General features: G+C 34.3%; 1 protein-coding gene across 5 annotated transcripts in view; it reads right to left on the bottom strand.

The window, feature by feature from the left end:
* Positions 1–22883, bottom strand: part of LOC109445177 (sodium channel protein type 2 subunit alpha) — a 126876-nt gene that overhangs the window by 6413 nt on the left and 97580 nt on the right. For all 5 annotated transcript variants that reach the window (XM_088794057.1, XM_088794058.1, XM_074337232.2 and 2 more), the window contains 8 exons: positions 20095–20215; positions 16237–16391; positions 14448–14621; positions 10814–10936; positions 8226–8507; positions 6780–6833; positions 3771–3908; positions 3295–3399 (listed from right to left, as the gene is read on the bottom strand). In XM_088794057.1, the coding sequence (XP_088650183.1) occupies positions 3295–3399; positions 3771–3908; positions 6780–6833; positions 8226–8507; positions 10814–10936; positions 14448–14621; positions 16237–16391; positions 20095–20215 (1152 nt within the window). The remainder of the gene's footprint in view (positions 1–3294; positions 3400–3770; positions 3909–6779; positions 6834–8225; positions 8508–10813; positions 10937–14447; positions 14622–16236; positions 16392–20094; positions 20216–22883) is intronic.

Genomic DNA, 22883 nt, shown 5'->3' with positions numbered 1-22883 from the left:
TGCCTATACACGTCATAGTCTGCTTTCCCAGACAGACACTTTCATAGGACTGGATTTCTATGCCTCGCCCTGGTGAGAGGCATCCATTACTCCGTATTGAAATTCTTGGACATCGAACATCACCCATTTGTCATATTTCGCTCTTTGAATACATACTTGACCTGCTGGATTGGACTTCTCTTGCTTCATCTGGGTTTGTCCTTCCTGGACTCCTTCAACCTAATAAATGTATTTAATTACAGTTCCAAACACTTCCTTCTTGTTTACTGCAGTTTCCTTTTCCAAGTCTGGTTATGTTCCTCTTATTTCTCTCTTTCTGGTATTTCCTAACACTCTTCTATCATATTTTTTTATCTTGTTTATCGGTCTCCTCTGAAACAGACTTCCTTCACCCCTTCTCTGTCTGGTGAATTCTAACTCAGTTTTAACTTTTAAGCACTCTGTGCTCTTAGAAAACTTTGTGGTTACAATTGTCATAATATTGATGACACTGCATTGTAAATTATTTACTCTTATTTAATTTTAATTTTCACGTTTACTTATTTGGGGGTCTGCAAGGACAGAGCAGTGCCATTTTTCTCTCAAATACATCACCTAGAGTATAGTGGGCTCAAAATTGCTTAAAAGCAAAAACTTGGTGTTTATTTTCATATTAGCATGATCAATAAAAAGCACCTTTGGGTCCATGACCATATAGTTTCCACCCCTTCTTTTGATTGTCAAATTCCACAAACTAGTATCTCCTATTTTCTCTCCATTCATCTGCCTACTTCGTATCCTGCATGACACCATCCTTCATTCAGTTGTACAAGGCAAAAACTCTTAAGGAATATTTGTTGTTTCCTTCTTCAACTCTCATATTCAATTTGCAGACAAGCCTTTTAATTCCATTCCTGTGATAGCTCAAAAATCCATTCACTTTGATTTACCTCCACACCACTCTGGTTCAGGCTACTTACCATCTCTGAAATAGCCCCCAAACAAGTCTACAATGCAAAACCAGTGCCTTTCTCAATACTGGTTGAGTGTCTTCACAAAACTCAAACAGACCAGGTCCCCTTCAGTGGCTTCCTATTGCTCTAAGGACAAAGACAACTCTTGAGCATGGATAACGAAGCCCAGAAAAGTCTGGCTCATCCTAATCTCATCATTCTCAATGTGACTCAAATGAATCCCGGCACTCTGCATCCCAGCCTCACTGGCCTTCCTATTTCAGGGCCATGTGCATCCCTCTTCTCTTAAAGGGCTTTTCTCTTTCTACTTTGGCTATTGATACTTTCTTATTCTTTGTCAGTCCTCAGCTCATGCATCACTTCAGTGAAGCCTTCCCTAATTTCCTTATTAATCAGCTCTCCCTCTCTTTCTCATCAGTTCTCACAGCCAAGTGTGTTCTTTCTTTCTTTCTTGGATATTTCTATTTGTTGGTGTGACTATTGGATTACAATTTGCTGCACCAAATAGACTCTATGTTGTTCAATATTCAAATCCAAATGCTTAGCATGACTGAATGGGTGGAGTTTGAATGAATGAATGAATGAATGAGTGAATGAATGAATGAATGGGTGGATTTTACAAGATCATTTTCTAATTTTCCAAATTGTCATCAATAATTGTCTAGCTAAATGCACTGATCTCTTCCCATGCATCCCTACCCCTAAATCTATATGTCATTTGGTATAAATAAAGAGCCTCTTTTCTTTTTGAAATTTTCTCAGTCATATCTCTTGCTATATGTACTGCCTTATTGATCAATCTCATTCCTTAGTAGGTTTACCGCTTCCTGTAATGGTGAAGTGCTCAAGGCTTCACGCTTAGCACTTTTGTTTTTTCTCTATTCTAATTATCTTTCAAAGATGAATCTATGCTTCACAGCTCAATTGAATTGTGTCTGACAACTCTAAAATACTTCTCTCAGTCTGACACTTCAGAGGACCAAAATCTGAATTTCCAAATACATTCACCAGACTTTCATTTATGTTAGTGGAATCATACATGAAACTCCACAACACATGAGCTGTTTTAGATTCTTCATTATCTACATGTCTTCCTTCTTTCCCTATATTTTATAGCTGCCTCATCCCACTGAATCTTCTTGTTGGCTCATTTATCTCCTGTGTTTTAGTCCTACTGGCGTGATTCCACATTATGGACTCATCTTCTTAATCTAACACCCAGTGTTATTTTGTCTCTAACATCTTCTCATACCAATGTCTAAAAATCTCTTTTTTTTTCCACATTACCATGCTGTTCTTTTAACTATATTGCACTTGTATTGCTTAACTGAGATCAATTTCTTCACTCATAATGGTAACCTTGACTCATTTAACCCAGAAAAATCTGTTTTTACTTTTCACTAATTCAAATGTGTCACTATTCTCAACTAAAATATTTATTTTCATGGCTCTGGAACATACATTTTCTCATAGATGGAATGTGCTCTGCTTTCCTTCCCACCCATTCAAATTGTATTATTTCTCAAAGACTAGGCTCAAACTGCACATTCCTTATGTCTTATCCAACATAGCTACCTACTTTCTTTGAGCTTTTGGCTTACAAAATATTATTACTAATCTATTCATAGGGTCTCAATTCCTGGGGAAGCCTGGATTGACTTGCCCCATGTATACCTTAAGGGAGGAGTGATGAGACAATACCTGAGGTATTCCTTCAGGCATGATGGAAGAGCTCAGGGACTTTTTCTGACAATAATTCCCTGAGGCAACCAAACAGACAGCAGCAACTGGCATGTATACAATTGGAATAACCATAAAAAGTCATAAAAAGAATCATGTTATCTGATTTAGGGGCAAGATGCTGGGGGGAAATATGCGATTTTTTAACACCCCCACCCCCCAAAACCCCAAAAAGCAAAACCTGTTTATTGTTTCATTAATGATCCCATTCAATCTGCAGAGTTGGACAGAAAATGGGGCATATTTGAGAGGTACCAATTATCCCAATTGGTCCCCACTACACTCTGAGAATATTCAATATTTCAACATATATATGTATGGATATGTTTTCTTCTTTACATTATTAGAAGCTCCTCAATGACATCAAGCCTGTGTAATAGTACTGGCATATAAGTCTGAAATATATATATATATAGTCTACATGAAATACATATTGAATATATAAAATACATATGCTTAGACTATTTAGTCTAGTTAGTCACATTTGTTAAGGTAACACTTTGTTTTGCAAATTCACAAAAATACTAGTATCTAGCAAATTGGGTTGTGAAAGTGATAGATAATATAGTTTTTACTGGTGATGAAAGTATGTTATTCTTACAGCAGGTCGAGGTATGGGTTTTTGTGGTTTCTTCGAACCCAGTTTTTTCATTGCATTATAGTATTTCTTCTGTTCTTCTGTCATAAAAATGTCTTGACCTCCAAAGTAAAGAAATGAAAATAAAACATGTTAAAATCATGTTCTGTGCTAGCTACGAAATCCTCCTTAGTAGTTGTGTGAAAATTGGCCTCACATTCTATTCTAAAGTTGTGAATTAATGTCTGTATTTATAGAGATGCATATATTCAATATATAAATTATGCCATATTAGTCAATCAGATTTCTATACTGGAAATACCAAAACATGATATCTGAATTATTAATTATTTAAAAACTGATAGCAGATTACATCTCTCAAAGTAATTTTTGAATTTCAAATTCTTTCTTTTTGGTGATTGCCTTTTGGAGTCAAAAGGAAACAGTGTGACATGTTCAGTTCACATTTTAGAGCAAAAATGGAGTTTTAGTATACTTATCTTCTTTTTCTGTTGGTTGAAGTTATCTATGATGACACCAATGAAAAGATTCAGAGTAAAGAATGAACCAAAAATAATAAAGATGACAAAATAAAGATACATGTACAGATTGTCTTCATACTTGGGTTGTAATTCTACCTACAAAAAATATGAAGAATGACAACTATTAGACCTAATACTTGTTTCATAAACAGAACATCAGTGGATTTGCAATTCTCAAAGCATGTCTCAATCACTGGGAATAAAACTAATTTCACCCAAGAAATGTCTAGATTGTGAATGCAATTTACAAGCAAAGTGAGGATTTTTCTCTTCCTATAGAAGAGATGTTAGAGTCACACTATTCTATATTGAAATATTTAAAAGTTACTCTTTGACTTAGTTTCCTCATCTGTAAAATGGAAATAATAAAACCTAAACCTCACATGGTAGTTGGGAAGATTAAATATATTACTATATGAAAAGAGCTTAAAACAGTGCTTGGCCAGTACTAATAGCTAACTGTAAAGGTGTGATTTCTATTACACATTTCCTCTGATAGGTCAGAATCATTGTATGTGTGGACATAGGTATGTCAGCAGGATCTTTCTATTCTCAATATGCGTCTAGATTCATCCTACTAATTAGACCTTAGGCATTGGTTCTCTAACAATGATACCCTCTTTTGTCCAGCACACTTTTGAAAAAAAAAAAAAAGATATGATAGTTGGTTTGTGCTTTGGTTGTAATCTATTTTTCAGGTCTCACATGATATTGTTCAAATCAGCTCAACCAGTAACAGGAGGCAATGGATACAGGTAATGACTCATTATGTTGCGATATTAATTTAGAGGATAATGGCCAACATGATATTTTTCTTTTTTTTTAAAGGAGGGAGCAGTTCACAGTGGCCTATCCGGGGATCGAACCGGCAACTATGGTGTTATCACGCTCTAACCAACTGAGCTAACCGGCACCCCGTGACATTTTTTTTTCCAAATGAAATAGGGTAAAATAGAAAATATCAGAAATATTATAAAAATGCAGCCTTTATAAGACTTTCATTTCATTTATTGTGTGTGTAGTAATGATATTTTTAAACATTTTAAAACTAAATACATGACGTACACAAAAGTGCACAGCACGTAAGTATAAAATGTAATAAATTGTTATAAAGTGAATTTGACAACCCAGGACATTGCCAGGCCCTCAGGAAACCTTGGTGCTTCTTTCCCAAATAGAAATGTTACCATTCCTGCGAGGTGTGATCATTATCCTCACTTTTATGGTCATTATTTTTTTTGCTTTTTCGTTGGAGTTAACACCAAAGTTATGTATTCTTGAGCAATAGGTTAATTATGTCTACACTTTATCTAGTAGATACATTATAACTCTATTATATTTTTACGATTCATCCACATTGTTGTGTATACTATATTCATATACAATTTTCATCATTGTATAAAACTCAATTATTTGTCTATTTTTTCTACTTTTGAGCTGTTTCCAGTTTTTTGTTAAGGCAAAAAAAAAAAAATAGTTCATTCTTATACATTGATTCTCCTACAAATGCACAAGTTTCTGTAGGATATAGTTAAAAATGGAATTACAGGGTTAAAGAATATCTTGAACTTTATTGAATAACGTGATTAATTCCTAGCTTTTTAAAGGAATTTTTTACCCACTTTTTTCCCATTAGCAAGGTATAGGAGTTTTTATTGCTGTTTATCCTTCCCAGCAGTTGGTATTGTCAAACTTTTTAATATTGTAGGTGATATCTCATTTTGGTTTAAATTTGCATTTCTCTGTTGATTAATGAGAGAAAGAATGAGCAACTTTTCATAATTTTTAGTGGGCAATTGGATTCCATCTTTTATAAAGTGCTTGAATGGCAAGGCGTTATGTAGCAGACAGTCTGTGCTAAGTTATTAAGGAAGAAACTGAAAGTAAGTGGCATGTCATGTAGGTCATTGACAAAAAAAGGTAGAGAGAACTTTAAATGAAGTTATCAATAGGTAGGGACTATTGTAGAAAGTGGTTATAAGCCCATTGTTTTTGGTCAGAGTTCAAAAACATGGTCTACCACAACGTGTTAAACCTCTTTGCTTCCATGGTAAAATGGAATTAATATCAAATACATGATAAGATTATTATTTGGGATTACACGAGATACTATAAAAAGTCCTTAGCACAGTGAGTGGTAAATAATAATACACTATTATTAATCTTCAAAAAAGCCCGTAAGTGTAATACCTGATGGTACTTACAGAGATACAATGTAGGGGTTTTAGCTCGTGAGCTCTCTGATTTTTACTAAGGAGTAAAAACAAACCTCAGGAATTCTTTCTGAGTTACACCTGGTTGTTGATGCTGGGAAATAACATTTTGGGCTTAATTACTATGCTCTGGAAATATACCAGAAGCCAATCTCTTTTTTTCAAAATGTGATTTCCTCCCTCATTGCTGTACAGTGAGAAATTAACAGAAACTGCACAAAAGTTTTCAAAAGTGAGGATGTGTATAAGATAGTTTGTGAAAGCCCCTTTCTTCTAAAACAAAAATCTTACTTCCCAGAGAAAAACACAGTACTAAGTCTTTTGTTTGTTTTGCTTTCGGTTTGTTTTTTCCACCATTAGCCAGATCCTTTTTTATTACAAGGAAGATCAAAAGCTGAAGGAAATCTGTGACAGATGAAAAACATGTTTGTGAAGGCTTCAGTGCACAAAATAGCCATAACTATCAGAGCCAAAAATAAAATGCCTCATTTTGCAAAAAACAGTCAACAATTCTTTAAGTGCCAGGTGCTATGCTAGATACTAGAAAATGTGTTAAAGATTCATAGTGAGTAGAGAAAAACATTGAATTCAAATTTTGGAAGAAATAATGTTAGGTTGAATATTTTATTTTTGTACTATAGATGTGTTCTATAAATTGATCCATGGTTTTATTTTATTGATGATATCACTAAAACACAACCCTGGAAATATTTACTGGATCAAATTAAACAACTTTCCCTCTAAATAGACTTACATTTCGTGAATCAACAGCTGCATACATGATATCCATCCATCCCTTAAATGTGGCCTGTAAAGAAGTCACATCATTTAATTTCTTCCCCCCCACAATTACAATATTAGAAAAAGTAATTAAGTATCAGATTGATTGACCAAGATTCAGTCAAAACAGGCATATACAATAGTTTGGGGTTAATACTGAAACACTTTGGGCAAAGTTTTATAATATATGCTTTGAAAATACTTCAACATTATATTCTATAACATATTTATATGTATCTTTCACATCTATAATTAAATCAATATGCTATCATATACAATATGCTATCATAAAACCAATTAACAACCTTTGACTCTGATGTATCTATAATATAACATGAAATTTGATGAAATAATTTCATGTATATAGTACTAGCATCAGACAAGTTTAAAAATATGGTGCAGGGTTTGACCATAATGCTTCCTTTCCTATGTATTCTTTTCTAAATGGTATTATCACCAATCACAAATTGTGATGGTTTGTTCTGAAATTCTCTTTAATATTGATGAATATACTACATATTTTTAAGGCAGTATTAAATAAGAAGAAGCAGATTCCTAATCTGAAAACAAACATTATGTTCAACTGCAATTTACTCTTTTAAATATTTGTGTTTTTTAGTGTGGACACATTAGGTTGGTGCAAAAGTAATTGTGGTTTAAAAGGTTAAAAATAATTGCAAAAACCACAATTACTTTTGCACCAATGTAATAGTAACCTGAGAACAAAAGTCTTGTACATTTTTTACAGTTCCTTAGTGCCACAGGATCTGCTTCTGTCATATTCACATAGTTTTGGGTATTGCGTAGATGGATCATATCTGGGTGCATGTGGTCTGTCAAGGAGTTGAATTAATTTTTATGAATTGATAGCAGATATAACAGACTGGATAGGAAGGTTTTCATTTGGAAGAGAGCAATCTTCCAATCTGAAAGTATTCAAGCAGCAGGCGGGAAGATGGGAATAGAGTAGCAGTCTGTGCGAGGGGTGTAAGGAGTTTGGGTTAGGGCAGTGGTGAAGGTTGGGTGGGTGGAGACTTGACGAGGGTACCTATACTCTCCAGTACCTGAGAAATACTACAGAAATCTATGACTCCCCCACACCTTTCCAACTCCACCCTAAGGCCAGTGCTTCTACTTTGCTCAGAGTAGAGATGGGATGGGGTGGGGGGAACAATGGAAACCTAAATAGAAATCTCGGTCATAAAAGACTGGTGCTGGGGTCTAATGCATAGTCTGAGAGATTATAAACATGGCAGAGTTGTCCACTTTCAACACGACAAAGAAAAAATAGTTCAGCAATGATTGAGGAAGAATCGAGGCAGATGGTCCTGAGGAAGTATGTATTTGTAAATACAGAGAAAGAAGAATTTTAGATTCATTTTAATAATACATCACAGAGAATAATAAAGTGGTCACTTACTACTTGAAGCAGAGAAAGATATCCAAGTCCTACATTATCGAAGTTTACTTTCACATTTTTCCATCTGGCAGTTTGATTGCTCTCTATGAGGGCTTTACATTCGCTGTAGTTGTTGACTACGCTTACGTCAAACATTTCTCCAGTGGTGTAGTTAATACAATGATAAAACTTGCCAGCAAAGAGATTCACTCCCATGATACTGAATATTAGCCAAAAGATCAGACAAACCAGAAGTACATTCATTATGGATGGAATGGCTCCTAAAAGAGCATTGACAACAACCTGGCACAAAATGAGAAGGAAAAATAGGTGAAAAGTCAACAACAAATATTTACTTTACCTATTTTTAAACAGAATAAAAAGAACAACAGTCAAAAGATAGAAAGTATATCGGTTCTTAAAGTTAAATATTGGGCAGCAAATAGTCTTTGGTAGTTCTGACTAAAATTTTTAATTATACTAAGAATGGCATAAATTAAATTTTAAATTGTAGAGTGCTTTGTCAAGAGGTAAGGCCATACATGTAGTAAACGTTCATCAAATAATGAAACTAATTATAAATACAAAGAATAATTAAGAGTACAAATAGTGACATGACTACAGAAGTAATGTCATCACGCGAATTTCACAATTTTTTAAAATCATGTAAACCATGAAATTTACTAACCATAATTTGAGACTAAAAGACAACACTTGAGGGTGAATTTCTAGGGTGGAAGGGAATACTAATAATAAATATTCTGAGAAGCAAGTATAAGCCAGGACTCTCCTCCCAAGCAATGTAGTGTAGAGTCATCTTGCAAATGAAAGTTGGGAACAAAGAGATCGGAGTGTGGAGATTGAACATGTGATGAGGAGAAAGGGTTTGGAAGTCAGGTTTGGAACTGAATTCCAGTTCGTATCACAAGTTAGCTGTGTGCTGTGGGGCAAGTCATTTAACTTTTCTGGCTCTAAAGAGCCTCCTTGGTGGAATCCCTTTCAGAAGAAAATTCTCAAATTATAAAATGAGATATTACAATAACCAGAGCACAGGCTTCGCTTGGAGCAGCTATATTTTCATAAAACATTACAAATTTGAGTACAAGGGTTTCATTTGGTGGCTTTGTCACTTCCAACGTTCTCAGTTAACCATGGCTTTTGAGGAACCTTTTTCAGAACATTTTTTTAATTATCCCACAAGTAAATATGTAGCCAAGTATCTTGCTCTGTACAAGCACACCTAAACTACATCATAAACAGACTTGTCAATGAATAGACATGTAAAATATAAGAAGTACATGCATTAGCCTTCCTGAAATCCCTTATGGGAATAAAATATATACAAATACACACACACATATAAATATACTAATAACGGTATCTTATAGCAACAATACCAAAAGGGTACTTGACAAAAGGCACAATTCATCTTCAAATTAGCACCTGGAACTTATTCAGTAAAGGATAATGTTTTAATATATTTTTAAATGGAATAAAGTTTTAAAGAATTTATTACCGTGTTAAATTGCTATACTAGAAGTTCAACTGTCTTTGATAATTCAGAGGTACTTGACACTTCATTTTTAAGTTTACCACAAGGAATGCTCTACTATGCAAATGTGAGGAGACACTGGTTGATACAATTATAACTTTTTTAAAAAGCCAGATGGCAAAGAAATAATGCATGTGTTTTCCAAGGGAGTCAAATCTATGGAAGGACTAGGAATTTAGGTTCTTATATATGAAAACATGAAAATTATACTAACACTGAAAGTTTGATTCCATTTTTTAAAATGAAAATACTACTGCAAAAACAGTAATTTTACATTGGTAATGTGAGAAGAACTTAAAGGCTAACAATACCTTTCTGTGCAACCATGTGCACACAAACACACGGGCAGACACACCTACACACACCATTCTTTTCTGGTTATGTTTGCGACATTCACAGAAAGTCCTAAGTAACTATATTCAAATATCACAAAAAGCATCATTTTTTAAAAGTTCCTTTTAAAATAACTAAATCCACTGAGACAGGCATCATCATTTCCTCAATGCAGAGAGTATGTGGTCTCAGGTTTTGTGTCCCAGGGGCTGACAAAGGACAGCACAGATTCCTCCCTGTTCCTTTGTACCACCTTTCTAAATGAGTTTTAGATTTCAATAGTTGACCTATCTCCTAGCCACCTCAGCCTGTGTTTGAAAGCTAAAAGGCCACCTTTGGACTTTGAAAGGCTCAAAACACATCATATAGAGCAATGAAGAAATGAGAAATGACTTGGTGGTTTTAAATTACAGTGAGTGGGATTTTCTGCACATTTATAAATGGAATGAACATAATTAATCTTGACTCACATCAGGAGTCTATACAACATGATAGAGATTTCCCATAGAGCGAAATATCTACTTAGAAGCAATCACTCAGGCATTACATTCTGTGAATGTCTCCAACAGTGTTAAGTTTATGGATGTCTGACAAATATTACTGATTGATTGGTTACGTCACTATGAATGTAGAAGACACAAATTCTCCATGGATTTGCCATTTTTAAGGTACAAAATGTCAGTCTGTTCTTAATTATAATTCCAACAAACTCATTTGGTCTTACCCTCATTCCTTCAAACCGGGATAAGGCTCTCAATGGCCTCAGAGCTCTTAGTGTTCTGAGGGATTTGATGGCACCAAGTTCTGAGTAACCCAAGGCATTTGCAGTTAAGCTAACCAATGAGACCTATGCAGAAAAAGCAACACAATTTTCTTATTTAAAGATGAAAATACTTACACAGTTCAACCTTGCTCTATGAAATAAACCAGTAGTTCTCAAACTTTAGTGAGTATCAAAAACACCCAGAGGGCTTGTTGAAAACACAGATCCCTGGCAGAATCTGATTCAGCAGGTTTGGGGTGGGGCCTGAAAATTTGCATTTCTTCAAGTTCCCAGGTGAGTCTAATGATACTGATCTGTGAGCCACAGTTAGAGAACCACTGCTACAGACACATGAAAAAGAAACTATACATGTTCTCTTTTCCAGATTCTTGACAAGAACATTTTTTCAAATTAAATGTCAAAGAAGAAAAAGAATGACACAGACATATAATCTTCATCTACAGATCTTTATCTGCAAAACTGCATCACTTCTCATATTATTTAGCAGGCCTGAAAGGAAAATTAAAACTTAGTACAAGTAAACTATGCAAACCATTGGTGAATCTGAACAAAAACACATTCAGGAAAATGTAGGCCTCTACGCAATGGCATTGCCTTTCTGTAAATTTTAGTGTAAGGGTAAAAACTCATTAATTAGATCAAATTAAAATAATTAACTAAAAGGAGCTGAGATTTTAGTATTTGCTAATTAGAAATTGTAAGAAAAATGTTTTCTTTAATCATTTATACAGATGACTAATATAGTTGATAAAAGTTTTAAAATCTCGGCTAAAAAAGAAAAGTGTAAGTGTCATATATAGCACAAAAATGTCTGATTTCCTCTGAAAACACACAGAAAACTCATTAAAACTGTATAAGCTAAGAAAAGATATTTTCTTCTAAAGTACCCCAAATTTCAAAACCAGATAAATGAAAAATAGGTGTGTAATATACCTTTTAAGAGTATGGTATTATTGGATACTTGAAAAAACACATATTTTTAAGAAAAATAAATGAAACAGAAAATTTTTACAACAAAACTTGACTTATTCAAACGAATTTTGCACATATAATCTGAAATACTGAAACCTTTAAATTTAGAAAAAATTGAGCTATAAAAATTTATCTTAAGTGGTTTAGGTATTTTTCATAAAAATCTAAACTTTTAGGCTTTGTAAATCTCCTCTTCACAGACAATTGAAAAACAGTCACTGAATTATCACATATTGTGCTTATTTTCTCATATAAAATATGAGCACCTATAGTTCCTTACATTCTCTGAAGACAGAACCAAAAAGAGATAGGAAAATTAAAGGATAAATTAAAAGATAAAAGTTAAAATAAGAAAAAAATTCTGAACAAAAGTAGTATTTATTGGCTAATTAAAAGAAGTGGTAAAATATCCAATGTTATGTGACTTGTGTAGCTAAGTGTGCAAAGGAGATACATTTAGTACTTTTTGTCTTTCTGGAGCAATCTCCTAACTGGTCTTTTGGTCTCTAAATAATCCCCTTTTTATTCCATCAATATCACCTCCACAAAATTTCTCTCCCTGAAAGAGCAAGCTTCTCTTGTCACTTTACATAGATAATTTTCAATGGCTTCTTGTTTTCTAAATCATAGGTCTAAATCTCTTTGGATGGCATCTCATGGTCTTCAAACTCTTCTCCAACTTACCTTTCTTATCTTATCATCCCCATACAGAATGCTTTCCCTCCCTCTGTGGCACTGTGCTTATCCTCTAGGGCTGCTTGTTTCTTGAACAGGCCCTGCTGGCATGCATCCCTGTCGTAATGCTTTGGTGTCCCTCCCCTCATAGGTACCTGCTGACACTCTCATCCCTCAAACTCTAGCTCTCACACTGCACTGCCCTCATCAAGACTTTCCTCCGCCCTCATTGAAGTGAATATCACTTCTAATACAGATGTCATCTTTTAGTTGTATACATATCTGTCCTCACTAGTCAACTGTAAGCTCCCATAGGCCCAGAAAAATGACATTCATATTAGTATCTTCATGACAAAATAATGTTCAATAAATATATTGATATAAAGCCAAGTATTGATTAGTTTAATATATTATAATAGTTTTCTTCAATATTAAGAAGGTAAATATGCCAAGTAATATGAACACCAGCTGCAAGACTAGATTTCTCTTAAGAATTTCTTTATATTCAGGTAGTGTTGACGTAATGCCTTTATTATTACATAGTTATATTAAATATTAGATATTTTATTATAAATTTACCAATGTATCATAACCACATACAGACAATTTATTTGAAAAAGTATCATCTATCTATCTCATTACATGAATAAAATAATTATTATAGTATTGGTATATTTTTCCATTGTTTGTAATGTTCAAACATATGTGGTTTTAAGTATTAGCTGTTGTCTTATTTTATTGCCAGAAAACTTTTTGATGTAATTCTGCATGGAGCTTTCTTTATATGTTGTATTTAACGTGGATTTGCTTTAAACAGATTAGGGAAAAAAACAAAAAACAACAAAGATATCTTTCTCTCTTAAATTCAATGAATTCTCTTTATCCCTTAGGAAATTTTCCCTTCCATTTGGTGATTAGAAAGCTCATACTAGATTAAAAGTTACTTTTTTCACCTGAAACTGTGAAAAATAATTTTATCCAAGAACGGTCCATTTTTTTCTTTTGCTAAAATGATAGGTAAATTTACATGTCAAAATATGCCTTTAATTGCCAACCAAGGCATTATTACTTACAATCAACAGAATATTATCTTAAACACATTGTGCTTTCCTGAAAATTCCAGCGTCCTCCTCTTCTATGTTGATTGTGAGTATTATCCTGTCCCTTCCCCCATGTCCCTGTCCCCTCTCCGCATTGGCTCCCTTAGTCTTTTCTAGACAAAAGGTCTTTCAGTTGCAGCCTATCCATTCTGAATGAACTACTAATTTAAAAAGCATTTAAGAAGTAAATCACCAAACTAAATAAAAATGATTTAAATATTTTTGTTCAGTTATGATTTTATATTTGTGAATAAAAAGTGAGATTTTCCTCAAAATTCTCCCTCAGGAATCAGGAAGTAATCTCATGTCCCATTTTTAAAAGCTTCTTATATTCTGGTAACCATCATACAAATCAAGAAGTGTCTCTTGCTATTAGACTTTCAAATTTCTTTGTAATTAGTCATCCATCTGTGGGACAAACACTTCTCAATAGTCTTTGGTGACGACAAAGACACTAATATCAAAGATGCCTGTGAAAAATTTAAATACAGTTCTTCTGTGAAATGCAAGAGTAACAAAGCAAAACTGCATTCATATATTATTTTGTATAACTTGGGATTTTAAATAGTAATTTGAAACTAAGTCAATAATTATAACAGCATTTGGCTAATTCATCTATGAAGGTACATGCACTTAAACTGTCCAAAAATATGGTTTGGGGCTTCTTCTTATTGGGAAAATGAGAATCATCATTTTTGTGTTTGGGCCCATGAAGACAGTAATAACCGAGTACCTACCATGTGCCAGACCATATTAGGACTAGCGTGAGGACTAGCACATAGCACCACAGGCCAACGGAATAATACAAGAAAGCGCAGAATACTCACATCAACGATCAGGAAATCGAGCCAGCACCAGGCATTGGTAAAATACATTTGAAAACCATACGCGACCCACTTGAGAAGCATTTCCAGGATGAATATATAAGTGAAAACTTTGTCAGCATATTCTAACATGGTTTTAATGGTTTTTCGCTGCTCAATATATATATCTTCAAAGGCCTGTAAGAGAAAACAATCCCATTAAATTTTATTATCTTAAACTGTTTGTAATTGATAGCTTATTAGAAAAATGTGCTACAAGCCTCTTCTCAGGTGCTTTGTGTCTCCCAGCCCTGTATTTTACTTTATGGCTATTTGTATGCAAACGACTGCTGACTGGAGATTTCAGTCAACCAGTAAATTTAAATAATTTAAAAATGTTGGTATCAGTCAAAAGAGCTGCTTCTCTCTAGAGCAGGAGGCAGAAAGTCATCTGCAAGTAGACCTCATTTGTGTAGTGGAGAATCATTGGAATGTATCCTTTCATTAATGTAAATGTAAGGCGAGAAGCCCCTTTATCCGGGGGAAAGGAAACTGGATTATAATTTCTCACTTTCTCCCCTCTCTCTCTCACATATATGAAATCTGGGTGTGAGTGTGTGTGTGTGTGTGGGGGGGGGCGGATTGGGAGAGGGATGGGGAGTGTATGTCTGGAAGCTCCCTCTGCTATCATTTTGCAGAGCTCTTTGGGAAGGGTTGGGGTACTCAGTTGCAGGAGCCCTTGGGAATTCTGGGATGAAAAGAGCATTTATTTAACTCAATCCCTTTGCAGAAAATACTATCAGAGTCAACTAGTGGTCTGGATTAAGGACAAAGGAAAATTTTCTGTTTTGAAGAAAAGTAGCATCTGGGCCTGTGGCCAGGGCTTAATACAGAGCCTAAAGGTTTTTCAGCTCAATTTATAGCTGAAGGTGGAAGCCCCTCAGAGACCAGTCATTGTCCCAGTATGTTGGCGCACTTTGGTGAGCTCTGACTGGGTGTTACTTGAGAACCAAGAGCTAATACAGCAAGGACACTTGTCACTGACAAGACTTCACAGTTCCCTTTCTATGTGGCATTTAAAACACAGGACTGACCCTCTTTGCTCTGACTACATGGCAGGATGTAGGATTCTTAGTCAAATCACAGGTGGGCTTAGAGGCTTCCAGATACCATGCAAAATCCTTGTATTGAAATCGACATACAAACACTATTGACTAATTAAAAAAATAAAAGAAATGCAACTATGTTTATATTACCAAATGGGAAAATGGGTTGCACTGTTTTCATTATATTCTTCAATATTTTGACCAAATTGACCATTCTGTTGAATGAAATCAAACTTATTATAAAATAAGTTTGCAATACGTTCACTTTGCTACTAGTCAGTAATTATATTAGTCTACTATTTACCACTCACTATGATTGGCACTAGTGAATCAGCATGAATAAGACAGCTGAGCTCCTTGCAGCAATGAAGTTTATGTTAAGCAGTTTGATATTTAGCTGATAATCCCATATCGTGTCTACATAGTCAGTCTTAAAAATAACTGTCTCTGATGACTGAAAGTAAAAAAGAGGTTTCTTTAAATATTACAAAAAACATATTGTTCTGGGTTTGATTCAATCTGAGGTCTATTCCAGAATAATAAACGTTGCTATTTCCTGAGCCTCTCACAACTGTACTAAAAACATCACACAATGTCCCACACCCTCACAAAAAACTTATTGTGGAAAACATGTAATAGGAAGTACATTGAAGGAAAAGCTAAAGGGTTTCAGGTACAGGTAAAGGAGCAGATCACATGTCACCTACCAGTGCCCCACTGCTGAGCAGAATCATGAAGACAATGAAGGTTTCAAACCAGTTATGCTCCACTATTTTATAGCAAGTTTTTCTCAAGTTCCACCAGAGTTTTCCTTTGCCTTCTTCTATGCTTATCTGACAACACTTAAACTTCCGTACACAGTCTAAAATATGTCAAAATAAATGAAGAAAAAAGTTACTCTTTGGTTATGTCATTTGTGTTGGTGGGAGATTCATCTACATTATTACCTGATACATTGTAAATGACTTTACTGTTTAAGATGGCTTCTACTTATAGAACCAGAAATCATTGATATGATTTTTAATCGTTCATTCGACAATTTTTTATGTTTATGGGACTATTACAATGGATTATATTACATTATAAAAACATTATAGAAAAACAGAAATAAATTTAAAATCACCAAAAGTTGGTATTTCCCTCCTATCCTTATCCTATGAGTGTGATTCCATTCATATATGGACATTATGTATATTTGAATTCTTATTAGTTTACTTAACGATATAATATAGACATTTCCTTTTTATTATAAGTAAATAGAATTTGAAAGTTTTTGCAATACTTCCCTAAATAAGATTACCAGACTTAGCCACTATTCCACTATTACTTAATATTTATGTTGTTTTAACTCTGGCTGTTATCAGCAATAATGTAATAAAAACTTTTGTGTAATTTGTGGACTATTAGATCAAAGGCTCATCGACAAATATTTATTGACTACCTGCTGTATTCAAGAAGCTGTATTGGACAAATTATAATACTAGAATGTGTAAAACATAGTTTTGTTCTAAAAATAATGTGCATGTTTCACGGGAGATTTGCCCACAGATTTCATGGTTATAAATAAGGTATTGTGAGAGTTCATTGTCAGAGACTAATTTCTGATATTGAGCTTTATGGAGGAAACGGATTTGAGGTTAGACTTTGAAGGGTGTGTAAGGGTCAGGTCTAGTACATGGAGTTCTGAAGGAATGGAGATATAATGATACAAGTAGACCTTGGTGACAGGGACATCTGGAAATTGCAGGATGGAGAGAATTAAAAGTCAAGACTAGGGATGGCCGGTTAGCTCAGTTCGTTAGAGCGTGGTGCTGGTAACACCAAGATTGCTGCCAGTTGGATCCCCACATGGACCACTATGAGCTGCGCCCTCCTTAGAAAAAAAAAAAAAAGCCAAGACTAGAAGACTGCGAGAGCCAATCTGAAAAAAGGATTTAAATGAGTCAGTTAGAAAATTTAAATTCTATGTGCTGTCTAATGGTGAAAACATTGAAGGATTTATTTGGGAATTATGAAAGTGTACCTGGTAAGAAAACTGATTTAGAATTATTTATGCCTATTTAAGGAATTAGATGGATGGAGAAAGAAGATAGAAAAGAAATTAAGAGTCTGCGAGATTCAGTCAGCGGAACATTAAAGAAAGTGAAACCAAGGGTAATGATGGTGACAATGGTCAGGAATCAGAAAATACTGCTGAGGTGATAGGACCTTGCAGCACATACAACATGGGGCACTGAGGTGCAGGAGAGAGGAGTCAGGAGATACGGTTTAACCACAGCAGAGGGCTCTTGTTTGGTGAATAGAAAAATGGAAACCTCATCTTGAAGGAGAATAATATTTTACTGCGTAGATATTTATCAGATGATACTTTATAATGTGATCAACCAAATCATATCCTTTGTTTTATGAAAACTTAATGAAGTGCTATCAGATGTTATTAGTTTTTCAATTAAGAAATAACATGGCATAATTGTTGTTTTTTGAGGGCACGACGTTTTCCACACTTCTGTTTCTCAAAGGATCAAGAAGACTTACATGCCCTGAAAATATGTATTGAAATGAATTAAATAAAACTGTAGTTTTTCTTTCCCCGTAATGAGGGGATTAAAAAACACTGTTTAACCAGGGTTAGTGGGAATAATAAATGCCAAATTTGAGACACTGGCTTACCTCTCAGAGGGAAAGAAGGAGATTGGACAAGGAAGGGGCACAAAAGGGGCCAGATCTGTATCTGTTTTATTATTAAAGGAAAAGTCTGAAGAAAATATGACAAACATATTCAAATTATTAAAGCTGGTTGGTAGGTATCTATATATTATTCATTATTATTTTCCATAATGTTATGTTGGTGTATTTCATAAAAATTAAAAAAAAATTTATAATAGACAAATGTTGATAGTATAATTATTATTATGCATATGTTGTGACTAAAATAGGCTAATTGTCTGAGAAAAAGTAATAACTAATACTATAAAAATATTTTTTGTGATATACCACTTGAATGTTTTGGGCAGTCATAAATTTTTTCATAATCAAGTAACTGAACTGAAATATATGCAGATTTTTGAAGGAAATAGTTAAAAAGTGGCTTCCCTCATAACTTATGCTAAACAAATAGCTCTCTCTCTGAAATTATTTAAAAAGTGACAATTAATATTTAAATATTTATTTTTCACCAACGCATTTAAGTCCAAAATCAATAGGTGTATGTAACACAATCTCCTGTAATAACCTTGAAATAATCTATTGACATTAATTGTGATTTCTAACGTCTGCATAATAGCGTTTTTTAAAAATTAGCTTAACATTTAAATTAAAACAGCTTGAATGTTAATATAAACGTAGATCACCCATTGAAACATTTTTTAGAATTAGTTGTAATAAAACAGCACTATTAGTAACAATTTGAGGCAGTCATTATTATTAAAATAGACTTTTGTTTAAGCAATTACTGTATGGTACTGAATTTGGAGCTAAAACATAGTATGAATTAAATAGCTGTTACCTAAAAAAAAAAATGAGTTAAAAATGAAGTGATTCCCAGGGTTTTAGAAAAATGTTCTTTTCTACAATAGTAGTTTATATGAGAAGTGTAAAGAATTTCATATTATGTGGAATTGCACTACTTTTTAATGTCCTTTTATATCACTAGTAGTGCATTCCCACACTAAATCTGTGTTGGGCATGTGAGCAGGACAGAAGCAAACCTGACACAGGGGAAGCCTGACAGGTCCTCCGCATTCGGGTTCCTCTCTTGCTCCTTTGCTGTCACCATGAGAACAAGCCCAGGCCGGTGTGTGAGGATGAGACAAGAGTGAAGGGGAGCTGACTCGGCCCAACTGTCTCATCCAGGACCTCAGACTTGTGAGAGAACCCAAACAAGATCAGCAAAACCACCTACATGGTCATGGACTTGTGAGCAAAAATACATGCTTTTGTTACATGCCAAGGAGTTTTGGTGGTTTGATACATAGCCTTAATGTATAAGAGATAACTGATCCATACCGCAAATAGCATAACTTTAGCTTTCTTCAGAAAATCCTTTTCAGATTACTCCAATGGCACGGTGCCCCATATTATCTAGCTCATAGTATACATTGGCGTTTCATTATCTATTATCTATTACCATACAGAATGTATTTAAAAAAAAAACACATTTTGACCTTGAGAGATACAAATAACTGTTACTCAGGGACCGTTATACAGTGAACAATAAACTATTTGACTTTTAAAGTGTTTCATTTTTTAAAGCATTTCATTTTTTAAAGCTTAAAGATAGATAGGTGTGACTTGGCTTTGCTTTTATTAGATATTCTAGAAGGCACCAACACCCCCAGATAGTTAGCAGCATTTCTTAGAGTTGAACAGGATCCACAAAAATAACTTTCTGATTACATAAATTAAATCTCATCTTTTAAAAAAAGCATCTTTGTTTTGATATAGAAAAAGCATAACAAATAAGCCAACAGTTGCTAGATAGATGGAGATAATTAAAAGGAGGGGGAGAGAGAATAGCTGCCCGAATAAGAGAAGTCTAATGAGCACATCTGCATTATTCCCCTCACCTTCTGTAAAACAGGCTTCAGGTTCCAGGGATTCTTCAGGTTCGACTTCAGGTTGTTCTCCCTCAGCGGGAGCTCCTATATCAACTGTGCTGCCTTCCGATGAACTAGTTGCATTTAGCTTCTGAAAATCAATTTCACAGAAAAGCTTTAAAATATTTTCTTTAATCTATAATATAAAAATTCAAAAGGCGTGACCTCAAGTCTTCTGTATGCCTTTCCTTGATCTGTAATTTAAGAATATCTTAAACATAATGCCAATCCGCTTTAGTAGAGGTGGGTGGTCACAAGATTAGATACCGCACCACAGGGTATTTCTTTTTTCTTTAAAAATATGGTGCTAAAAACTTAAATAAATTTTGATCAAGTCCATGTATAGAGATTCTGAAATAAAATCCTGCAGAGAGCTTATGTAAGCTGCCAGAGTTGTATGGTCATGTGTGATCTTGCTTTTGTAAATTAGTTTGCAAATGGTATAGTTTGTTTTATTCTAAAATTGTGACCCAACCAACGAAAGCTGCACAAGTGTATTTTCATGTCAAATGCAGAAAAGATTTGATCAAATGCACATAAACAGCAACAATCTAAATTTATCCACTTTTCATTGACATGAAAACAAATACCACTGGTTGTTATTAAATATATTCTATAGTTTTCTAATTTCAAAAAGAGCAGCACATTGTTAGCTTTATAGCAAGAGCTGATATTTTGCATTCTCTTTGGCCAATGCACGCCTGTGTTTCACTGTGCATTAGGAAACTACTTGTTACTCTGGCACTCTTACCTGTCCTGTTAATACAGTCAGAAATGAATCTTTGGTTGTTACTTTGTTTTCCTTTAGGATAAATCAAATACCACCAGAGAAAAATATACTAGAAAGAAGTTGTTTTAAATCTTGAAGAAACAAACTTTAGCCAGGTCAGGTCATTCCTGGGATCGGCATAAATGGAGGGATCCCAGTCTTTCACCTGATCTTAAAACGCTGTAGGAATGACACAGGGCCAGGTATGAATGCCACATGGAATCAGAGTAGTTTGGGCCACAGCATTCTCGAACCTGCTACAATGTTATTCCATTAGTGCATAACATTAGTAAATGGCTGAGCTGATAAGAGCTACTTTATAAAGGGGATGAGGTAAGCACATGATACAATGCACCTTGAAGTATGTTGAATTACTAAAATGAATGTTGTAGTCAGTACTGGAAATGGTCTACCCACATTTGGGGTAAGATTATGTGGATTTCTCTGGGAAAATGGTTCCTTTCTTATATGAAAATAATTTTCTTTATATAAAATATTTACTTGGCAAAGTGGTGCTAAAGAAAAATATTTATAGATGACGTATGAGATTGAAAATGCTTCCCTTATGTAATTGAACAATACCAATGATAGAAGCATAAATATCATATGTGTCTGCCTTCTTAGAAGTAGTTTGGGCATTATTTTTTAACTTGACCAAATTACTTAATCAAGGATTATATGTTAAAAGGTTGTAGGTTGTTGACTTATTTTTCTACTCATCATCAAATATATCACAATACTAGACACTCAATTATAACATCTTTGTCAATAAAATTTAAATATATTTTATTTTAATATGAAATATCAAAGTGAGATTTATTACAAATATTCTAATCTTTTAGACTTTTTCTAATTTCCCGTCCTTTGTCTTTGATAAGTGTAGCCATGTTTATATACATATAGTTGACTAAGAAATAACTAACCTACCCTCACATTCCAATCCATCTGATTCACATGAAATTGTTACATATTATGGACTTAAAAATACTGATCTTATAATTTGCAGGATGCTGAAACATGATGTAAGTAATCAGAAAAATTGAAGTGTGCCCATATCTGGTCTAACTACAGACAACCCACAATAAGAATTGGAAAACATTCCTTTTAGGAATGAGTACCATACTGTGAATAGGTTAGGGGAAGAACTGAGGGGGGGGCCCCAGGAAAAAAGGAGGATCCACATCCAGCGTGCTCCACGTGCTCAGGCTGGACCTTGCAAATTACTTCACAGAACCTACGCCAGGGTATGTTGCAGGTACTCAACAAATATTGTTTTAAAAATGAATGAAACAATGAATGAACTTCATAACATCACGAAGGTTAGACCTTGGCAGTGATAGGGAAAAGTTACTAGACAAGATATTCCAGGGAATCTTGGTTTAAAATGTTCAAAAGTTTCCAGAGGACATCATAGATCAACTATCAATCCCTTCATTTAGCGCAGTGACTTAGCATTGGCATAGGATTAATTGCTGTCTTTTTATTGATGCCAAATATTTATGTATTTAAAGGTCATGTTATTGCTTTTCAAAAGTGCAACATAAAGGTATTTTGTATTTCTAGAAGACCTATTTCACCAGACTTAACATTTGAAGCAAATGTCATGCTTTTGTCATCTCTGTATGTCTAGTACCTATCACTAGGTGTGTGTGTGTGCTTAATAGATGTTTATTAAACAAATGAATGAATGACCATTGCATGGGCTCTTATTCTAGCACTATTTTCAACACCTCCTATCTAATAGTTACTTTCACATTCAAGGGGATACAAATAATATTCTGACTTAAATGCAGAGTAACACAAATCCTTCAAGATTCTGAATTGTGTAAATAATGACTGACAGCTCTTAGAATTAGGCATGCTGTCTCAACAGTAGGCTCCCAATTATTCAGACCTGAGATGAGTCTACGAAGTAAACTGTAGTTTAATTCTGGAGTTGGGAAAACTAACACTGAATCATTTTGACAATGTTTTCCTTCTTTCCAGTCTA

The sequence above is a fragment of the Rhinolophus sinicus genome, chromosome 17 (genome assembly GCF_057876585.1).
Source record: "Rhinolophus sinicus isolate RSI-liver-muscle chromosome 17, RSI-T2T, whole genome shotgun sequence".
NCBI classification, from domain to species: Eukaryota; Metazoa; Chordata; class Mammalia; order Chiroptera; family Rhinolophidae; genus Rhinolophus; species Rhinolophus sinicus.
The sequence above is the reverse complement of the archived record's forward strand: the minus strand, read 5'-3'. Positions and strand labels throughout refer to the sequence as shown.